A 10000-nucleotide genomic window follows, 5' to 3' on the forward strand; every position below is an offset into this window, starting at 1 on the left:
TCGCCGCCACCGGAAGACGGCGGAAGTGTCGTGCGGCCCAATGAGGTGCAGCATCACGCCCCCTGCGCACCGCCTCAAGGAAAGAGGATTCCGCGGCGAAGGAGGACGTCCGTGAACCTCCTTGTCCTTAGGTCACTGGTGCGTGTGGTGTGTTCTTTGAAGGTGCGCGAGCGAGACGGGGTCAGGCTGTGGGTTTTTTTTTCTCTCTTTTTTTTCTTTCTGTTTTGTCGTTATTATTATTGTTGTTATTGTAGTTATTATCATTATCCTTACCATCATGGTTATGATTGTTACTATCATTATCATCATGATTGTTATTATTATTATCATTATTGATATCATTATCAATTGTTATTATATTCATCAATGTCAACATTATTGTTGTTATCATATCTATCATCATTATTATCATAATTGTTTTATTTTCAATTATCATAATCTTTATTCTTCTTATTATTATTTTTATTTTCATTATTACCACTATTATAACTATCATTATCACTCTTTTTATCATAATTTTTATTATCAAACTCTTCATCACTGTCTAATGAGGACATTCGTTCGTCAAAGAGGAAGAAGGGAAAACAAGAGAGAGGATAATGACTCTGAAAAACACAATCTACGGCGAAAAAAAAGGGGTAAAAAAGCCAACCCACTATAAGACACGGAGCGGCGGAGATAAAAGAAACAGTGACGTAAAAAGAAGAAGAAGAAGAAAAAAAAAAAAAAAAAACGTCAGCGAGACAACCCCGACGTGACGCAAATGCCTCGTAAGTTATGACCTCGCGGGCGCTCGAGGGTGGATGGCGCGTTTCCTGCGCCGCGCCGCCTGGCAGGAGAACCATGTACATATACATAAATAAATGCATGTATATATGTATGTATGTATTTGTATTTGTATGTGTGTGTGTGTATGTGTGTATGTGTGTGTGTGTGTACGCGCGCGTGTGCGTTCATACATACATATATATTTGCATACGTACTTAGAGATAGACATATATGCAGCACGTATGCCTACACATACATCTCTGTCTCTCACCCGCCCACCCTCGCCATAGATCTAAAACATGGCCGATTCACATGCAAAAGCTCCTTCTGACGTCAATCTTAGCGATCACGTGCGCCAACGGACATGTTTCGCGCTACGTTAACTCTTCTGATGTGTGTTGGTCTTGGTCAGAGCTGCACTGACAGGTGGAGATAAGTTACAGATGAGTGTTTGCATACGTGAATATATATATATGATACCTCTATGCATGTGTGTGTGTGTGTGTGTGTGTGTGTGTGTGTGTGTGTGTGTATATATATATACATACACACACACACATTATATATATATATATATATTATATACAGTATATATATAGAGAGTGTGTGTGTGTGTGTGATCGCATGGTTTGTGTGTGATTAACTATTCCATTTTAACAACTTATTAACAAGAACAAGTCTGTAACATTCGAATTAATAACCTGTGGCAAGTCATCTGCCTGTATGCGTAAAAACTGCAAGGCAATTCGGCTTTAGGTTCTAAATGCTGAGCTCAGTCTTTCCGAGCTTTGCTGATTTGTCACTGCTTTAATATATCACTCCTTGTCTCTCAAGTCAACTCATGTTTTAGGTCAATACAATGATCAATATTTCCATAGTATTTTCTTTGGTAAAGAAGCAGTAAAGAAGCCTTAATTGAAGTCATAATTTAGGTCTAGGACTCATAAAAAAGAAAAAAACACTTTTATTCCTTCTACTCCCAATCACGTGAATGCAAGTCATACTAAGGACCTGCAAAACCTAATGGAACCTTATCAGTTCTATTTCTCTTTGGGAATTTTATACTGAACGAGAGTTGAGTCATATATGTACTCAACTGATGTTCAACTGAAGCAGCATAAGTCAGGTGTTAGCTCAGAATACCATTAGGGATAGGAATGGAGATGCTATGTTTAAAGGACAGATTTCAATTAGTAAAGTTAGAAAAAAAACTAAGCATGCATTTACCTGTCGAAGAAATCCACGACAGTATGGCATGAAAATAACAAGGAAAATAAGTTATTTGATGGGCATACTTTTCTGACTTCGTTAAGCTTGGAAACTTTCCGGATGGATAGGCCGCAGAGTTCTGCAATGATGTTCACCGCTGATTGAGGACACTTTCTTTAGGTTTTAAAAATGGCCGCCAAATCACTGCTATAACTGAAACATCAGGAATATTTCTAATGGTTAATCTCATTAAAAAAAACTGTAGACAAGTGAATATTCTCTTCTTTTTGTGTCATCCGATTTGGCAATCAGACAACCTCATAAAACTGATGAATAATCCTAATTACAGATGATAGAGATTAGTTTCACAATCGCATAGGTACTTTAATTTGACTCCCATCATATGAGGCGATACTGGTCTACGTGTGAGTGTAGATGTATGTTAGGTTACAGAGAGCGATACAAGTGTGAAGTCGATTTTTAATCAGAACTTATGGCTTACATTGCATGGGTCATTTACCTCAGGCAATTTATATTTTTAGACTTGCATAATCCATAACCAAGAAATGACATGCTTCATTTCGTACCTTTCCTCACGTATGTTCGGTTGATATCAAATTAATATTTTGTATGTGTATCTTTTAACATTTAGTGATTAGCGGGTATACGGTCCTTGAAATTAGCATTGGAAATCATTAGAGCTCTTAACTAAATAACGTGACCTTTAATCATGAGTACGTGTTGTAAATGGGTGAAAAAAATGAATGAGTATTTCTTTTTCATTTCATTAAAACGTATAAATTATGTGCATCACTTCTAAAATCATAAACTAAAAACGATGTACACGAAACTTTCAGAGTTCTTGCCCATGATGAACCAGGATGAAAGGATATAGTTTCTCGTAATTTCTTTGGAGTCTGTCTTCTTGCACAATCATTGCATCTGGCTCATCCTGAACTTGCGTGTCTTGGTGTGCAACTGATACATAGTAAGGCTGTTCATCATTATGAACTGCCAGATCATCCGAAACCAAACGAATTCCATAAACTGGTTGATTGGCTCCAGTAATCTCCCCTTGTTTGTATTTCCCTTGGCCACCAGACACTGTTTGGTCACTGTGGTCACTGTCTACATTTGTTCCACGTTTCACTTGGTCTCCCATGTCAACCAGTGCTTCATAACCAAAGGGATTTGCCAAAACAATCTGCGCTCCGCCAGTCGCTTGATATTCTCGATTACTTCGAATTTCATAAGTGTGTTGTTCTTCAGAGGACCGTTTCGAGTGTGAGGCCAATACACGCGCTGTAGCAGGAGGAACATCACCTCTATTAACAGCGTAGATGCTATACCCCAACTGTATATTATAGGGGAAGTGATTACTATATGGAGTTTCTCCTTGGGGATGTAGACTTGTCATGCCACTGTCTGTGAGGGAGATGGAGACCTGGTGATCTTGGCTCGAAGACGAAATCGAGTCGTGGGTTGGGCGCGTCGTGTCCGCTGCACCGTTTCCGTTCTCGCTGCCTTGAACCGGACCTGCGGGGAAGGACAGTTTCACTCCTTTATAGTGTAAGGATTGACAGGAATCAATCAAATAATGTCTCAGTGTTCAAGCTCGTACAAAGCGGACTAAGTTACCCATATTTGCCGCAGAGGTGGTGTAGAAACCATGAGGTCTGTTGTCTGAATCCGATTCTTTGTCTCGAGGCTCATGCTAGAAAGGGAATGAATGAAAGTCAGTGGCTGCATTTTGTTCGTATCATAGTCACCTAGGCAGATATCTCTCAGCTTTACTAAAGTCGTTAATTGTGTAAGGTTTTGAAAGTATTTCTATAAAAAAAGAAAAAAAAAAAAAAGAAAAAAAAAAGGCAAAGCTACATACTCTAAAATTATATGTTAGTATTACGCGATGAATACTAAATATAATCCAATCCTACTGAATTATTAATGGCTTGCTTACCACACACATTTATGAAACATGAAAACGACAATAAATCATGCTTTTAATAACACATGAAAACTATATATCATCTATGCATAGTCACGATCTACGGTCCTTTCCCACACGTATGCAAGATCTGGGCAAGTTGTTTCGATTTACGCTCGTTATAAAATTTCATAACGTTATTTGAAGTACTTTTGACGTCGACTTTGCGAGAGAAGAGCTAGTATTATTTCATAGGTTACGTGTACCATTAGGTTTCTTCATGATGTCTAATGGAATATTAAGTAAAATGCGACTTTTCGATGGTAATACGTGGCACAAATCATAATTTACATCTCTGCAGTTCACTTACTTTCTTACGTTTGGGAAAGTATGTATAATTTTATCCTATGGCTTTAGATAAACAGACAATACTAATGAAAATTAAATACGACCACTTATATTTCCTTAAAATCGTTGTATGAAGAGCTACCATTCTGGCAACTTAAAATTACAAATATAAAATGAGAAAAAGCTTTTTTATTATGATAATACCTCCAAACTTTGATCAGAGATTACTAATGATGACCTACCTTTTTGTTTGTTTATATAATCCTGCCTACCGCGTACGTTTCCGGAAAATTATGGACCTGCTATGGAATTTCTCATTGAAAAAAAAAACATTAATAAGCTTAAAACTGTGGCCGGATTGAAAGTAATCTCATTACTGTGTTTGTTAAATGCTGCATGATTTTATCCATACCGAAATTCCACACACACGCTCATGTTACCCAAAGCGTAGAAATAAATATTTTTAAAATCTTATAAAGCAAAGTTAATTCAAGAGAAGGAATACTTCACATCAACTAACTTCTTCTTTGGAATGGGAATCCTGTGGTGATTCTCGAGAATCATCCAAGTCCTGCGGTGTAAAGCGTGAGGAAGGATCATTATAATGAGAATTATCTGGAGGAAAGTTTGTGTGTGAGGAAGGGTTGTCTGTGAGTGAGGAGAGGTTGTCTGTGAGAGAGTTAGGGTTGCTTGAGTGTAAGGAGGGGTTGTTTATGCGTGAGGAAGGGTTGTTTATGTGTGAGGAAGGGTTGTTTATGTGTGAGGAAGGGCTGTTTGTGTGTGAGGAAGGGTTGTTTATGTGTGAGGAAGGGTTGTTTATGTGTGAGGAAGGGTTGTTTATGTGTGAGGAAGGGTTGTTTATGTGTGAGGAAGGGTTGTTTATGTGTGAGGAAGGGTTGTTTATGTGTGAGGAACGTTCCGTGTGTGAGGAAGGGTTGTTTATGTGTGAGGAAGGGTTGTTTATGTGTGAGGAATGTTCCGTGTGTGAGGAAGGGTTGTTTGTGTGAGAGTCAGGGTTGTCTCTTTGTGAGGAAGGTTTGTGTGTGTGTGAGGAAGGATTATCAGTGTGAGAGTGAGGGCTGTAGGTATCTGAGGAAGGGTTGTTAGTATACGAGGAAGAAAGACTGCCATAAGCGGAAGGTCCGTTCTGCGAATGAGGGTTAATGAGGTGAGTCGACGGGTAATAGACCGGACCGTGTGCCAGGTCGTATCCGAAAGGCCACGAGAGTCCCTGGCGAGAGAGGGGGAAAGTGTACATGTACGGCTGCGTGTATCTCAGACCACCGCCAAGGGTTTCTGTGAGATGGCTGTCCACTGCATCGCCCTTTAGCTCCGTCGTCTTTGGGTCTCGGTCTCCCTCGCACTTCCCTGACTGCGAGATAAAGAGACACGGCGGTACATGCAATGGGAAACGGCGATTATTCAGACGCTTGGCTATGGGGAATCGAATGTTTAGAATCCGATGTAGAGTTTTCAAGTTTATATATATATATTTTTTCATTCACAATCTTACACCTAAAGGGATGGATCAATTGCTAGTGGATTACTTGTTTTTTTGTTATCTCAAAACAATGAGAAAATGTTTGTTTTTTTGTTTGTTTGTGTGTGTGTGTGTGTGTGTGTTGTGTGTGTGTGTGTGTTGTGTGTATGTGTTGTGTGTATGTGTTGTGTGTGTGTGTGTTGTGTGTGTGTGTTGTGTGTTGTGTGTTGTGTGTGTGTGGTGTGTGTGTGTGCTGTGTGTTGTGTGTGTGTGTGTTGTGTGTGTGTGTGTGTTGTGTGTGTGTTGTGTGCGTGTGTGTTGTGTGTGTGTGTGTTGTGTGTGTGTGTTGTGTGTGTGTGTTGTGTGTGTGTGTTGTGTGTGTGTGTTGTGTGTGTGTGTTGTGTGTGTGTTGTGTGTGTGTGTTGTGTGTGTGTGTTGTGTGTGTTTGCGTGTATATGTGATAGCGTGTGAATTAATATCCCATTATAACAACTGATTACCAAGAACTAGTTTATATATATATATATATATATATATATATATATATATATATATAATGTATATATATATATACATATACATATACATATATATATAACATTTACATATACATTATACATTATATATATATATATATATATATATATATATATATATATATATAAACATACATATTTATTTATATATTTATATATATATATATATATATATATATATATAAACATACATATTATTTATATATTTATATATATATAAACATACATATTTATATATATATACATATATATATATATATACATAAAAAAAACTCATTTTGACAAGGGTATCACTTATTTTTTGCTTAAGTGATTGGCTGTTTGATAGAGGCAGGCTCACCCGACATGCCGCGGTGGCTCCTCGGCCGACCCGCGAGAACAGCGCTCGCAGCTGGCTGGGGATGAAAGACGGAGACCGAGACTCCTTGGAGGCATAAGAGGCTTCGTGGGGGTTCACAGGAGGTTCCTTGGGAGAGCTTGCCGAGTCCTGCGGGGTTGGATACGAAATTGAGATGAATGATACAAGAGCAATGCAAAATGCGAGGGAATATAATTGATGAGGTTTTTGGCCAATATATACATATATTGTGAGAGAGAGATCAGAGAGTCTATCTATTTGTGGTTTTGTGGTTGTTATGAGAGGCTCAATCCCATACTCACTCACTCACTCACTCACTCACACTCGTTTTTTCTTCCCTCCTTTCTCTCTCCCCCTCTCCCTCTCCTTTTTCTCTCTTCCTCTCCCTTTTTTCTCTCTCCCTCTCAATGGGCTTGTTTTGTTATGACCTTGCAAAGCGTCTAGAGATCAGAACAGATTAACACTCGCTCTTTTCACAAAACCTTCTCAAGCAGCGAATCTAGTTTACAATAACGGAATAATAGCACAAAAATAATATTCGAAACTGAAATAAGCATGATCGATGTCGTTCCAAGCTCACACACACACAGTTCTGACGTGAGGCATGTTGAGGGATTATTGTAATAGGCCTAAGGTCAATAAACGCCAGGTCAAAGGGAAGGGACAACGCATCGACCTAAGTTCCAATAAGACAGTGTATTGCTCAAATTACAGTCCGAGACTTGAATTATCACGATACAGAAAACACGTAAGCAAGAACGGAAAAATGTCTTTGTAAACAGTTATAAATATCATGAAGTCTTTTAGTTAGCATGATTTTTTTTCGCTTTCTTTTTAAAATCACACAACATTGTGTGCGTATAGCAACGCTGTGGCTCTTTTCTGTGAATTCTCTTCAGAAAACCTGATTCTTTGCTAAGAAAAGAAAATGATATCAAAGAATGAAGTTCTCATTGCACTTCACAACTATGATTGATATAGTAACCTGCAAAAAAAATACTTCAAGGAGTGTAAATAGCATCGAAAATACAGGCCAAAAAGGCTCCTTTGCAAATCTCTCTATATATATCCCTCTCTTCTCTGTATTTCTCCCTCTTTCTCTCCCTCACTTCTCTCTTTCCCTCTTGCCCGAACTAGGTCACAAGAAGATCCCAAGTTCCTACTTTCTCGTGCTACTCTTCCTCCAACTTTCCACGCCCGAGTCGCCCTTCCGCCGCCGCTAATCAAGCTGAACACCTCGCCAATGAGGGGGACAATAATGCCTCACACAGAGAACTGGTGATATGGTGAGCCTGCAGGACACAGAGCCCATTGTAGCTGTATTAAGGGAATGTCAGCTTGTGTGAGAAAGAAAGGCAGATGCAGCGTATTTAACCTAAATCAACTCTTCCCATTCCCTCTATTCCTTCTTCTTTATCTCTATCTTCTTTACCACACCCCCATCTCTCTCTTGTCTATCTCTATCTCCCTTTCTTTCTTTCTTTTTTTCTCTATCCCGCATCTCTATCTCTCTCTCGCTCTCTCTTCTCTTTCTTCCTTATATCTATCTCTTCTTTAGTCTCCCCCCCTCTCTCTTCATCTTTTCTCTTCTCTATATTTCTCTCTCCCACTCCCTCTCTTCTCTATATCTATCTCTCCCACTCCCTCTCTTCTCTATATCTATCTCTCCCTCTCCCTCTCTTCTCTATATCTATCTCTCCCTCTCCCTCTCTTCTCTATATCTATCTCTCCCTCTCCCTCTCTTCTCTATATCTATCTCTCCCTCTCCCTCTCTTCTCTATATCTATCTCTCCCTCTCCCTCTCTTCTCTATATCTATCTCTCCCACTCCCTCTCTTCACTATCTCTCCCACTCCCTCTCTTCTCTATATCTATCTCTCCCTCTCCCTCTCTTCTCTATATCTATCTCTCCCACTCCCTCTCTTCTCTATATCTATCTCTCCCACTCCCTCTCTTCTCTATATCTATCTCTCCCTCTCCCTCTCTTCTCTATATCTATCTCTCCCTCTCCCTCTCTTCTCTATATCTATCTCTCCCACTCCCTCTCTTCTCTATACCTATCTCTCCCACTCCCTCTCTTCTCTATATCTCTCTCTCCCACTCCCTCCCTTCACTATCTCTCCCACTCCCTCTCTTCACTATCTCTATCTCTCCCTCTATTCTCTATCTCTCCTTCTCTTCTCTATCTCTCCCTCTCTTCTCTATCTCTATCTCTCCCTCTCTTCTCTATTTCTATCTCTCCCACTCCCTCTCTTCTCTATATCTATCTCTCCCACTCCCTCTCTTCTCTATATCTATCTCTCCCTCTCTTCTCTATATCTATCTCTCCCTCTCCCTCTCTTCTCTATATCTATCTCTCCCACTCCCTCTCTTCTCTATATCTATCTCTCCCACTCCCTCTCTTCTCTATATCTATCTCTCCCACTCCCTCTCTTCTCTATATCTATCTCTCCCTCTCCCTCTCTTCTCTATCTCTATCTCTCCCTCTCCCTCTCTTCTCTATCTCTATCTCTCCCTCTCTTCCCTATCTCTATCTCTCCCACTCCCTCTCTTCTCTATATCTATCTCTCCCACTCCCTCTCTTCTCTATATCTATCTCTCCCACTCCCTCTCTTCTCTATATCTATCTCTCCCTCTCCCTCTATTCTCTATCTCTCTCTCCCTCTCTTCTCTATCTCTCTCTCCCTCTCTTCTCTATCTCTCTCTCCCTCTCTTCTCTATCTCTCTCTCCCTCTCTTCTCTATCTCTATCTCTCCCTCTCTTCTCTATCTCTCCCTCTCTTCTCTATCTCTCCCTCTCTTCTCTATCTCTCCCTCTCTTCTCTATCTCTATCTCTCCCTCTCTTCTCTATCTCTATCTCTCCCTCTCTTCTCTATCTCTATCTCTCCCTCTCTTCTCTATCTCTATCTCTCCCTCTCTTCTCTATCTCTATCTCTCCCTCTCTTCTCTATCTCTATCTCTCCCTCTCTTCTCTATCTATCTCTCCCACTCCTTCTCTTCACTATCTCTATCTCTCCCTCTTTTCTCTATCTCTATCTCTCCCTCTCTTCTCTATCTCTCTCTCCCTCTCTTCTCTATCTCTATCTCTCCCTCTCATCTCTATCTCTCCATCTCTTCTCTATTTCTCTATCTCTATCTCTCCCTCTCTTCACTATCTCTATATCTCCCTCTTTTATCTATCTCTATCTCTCCGTCTTTTATCTATCTCCATATCTCCGTCTTTTATCTATCTCTATCTCTCCGTCTTTTATCTATCTCTATCTCTCCGTCTTTTATCTATCTCTATCTCTCCGTCTTTTATCTATCTCTATCTCTCCGTCTTTTATCTATCTCTATCTCTCCGTCTTTTATCTATCTCTATCTCTCCGTCTTTTA

General features: G+C 39.8%; 1 protein-coding gene across 4 annotated transcripts in view; it reads right to left on the reverse strand.

Moving 5' to 3' along the window:
- Positions 1-2744: 2744 nt before the first annotated feature.
- Positions 2745-10000, reverse strand: part of LOC122255296 (uncharacterized) — a 16243-nt gene continuing 8987 nt past the window's right edge. For all 4 annotated transcript variants that reach the window (XM_086549584.1, XM_086549583.1, XM_086549582.1 and 1 more), the window contains 4 exons: positions 6609-6755; positions 4773-5624; positions 3616-3691; positions 2745-3513 (listed from right to left, as the gene is read on the reverse strand). In XM_086549584.1, coding sequence (XP_086405710.1) covers positions 2831-3513; positions 3616-3691; positions 4773-5624; positions 6609-6755 — 1758 coding nt within the window. In that variant the 3' untranslated portion in view covers positions 2745-2830. The remainder of the gene's footprint in view (positions 3514-3615; positions 3692-4772; positions 5625-6608; positions 6756-10000) is intronic.

This window comes from Penaeus japonicus, unplaced genomic scaffold, assembly GCF_977035675.1.
Source record: "Penaeus japonicus unplaced genomic scaffold, GWHDUDI00000001_assembly GWHDUDI00000022, whole genome shotgun sequence".
NCBI classification, from domain to species: domain Eukaryota; kingdom Metazoa; phylum Arthropoda; class Malacostraca; order Decapoda; family Penaeidae; genus Penaeus; species Penaeus japonicus.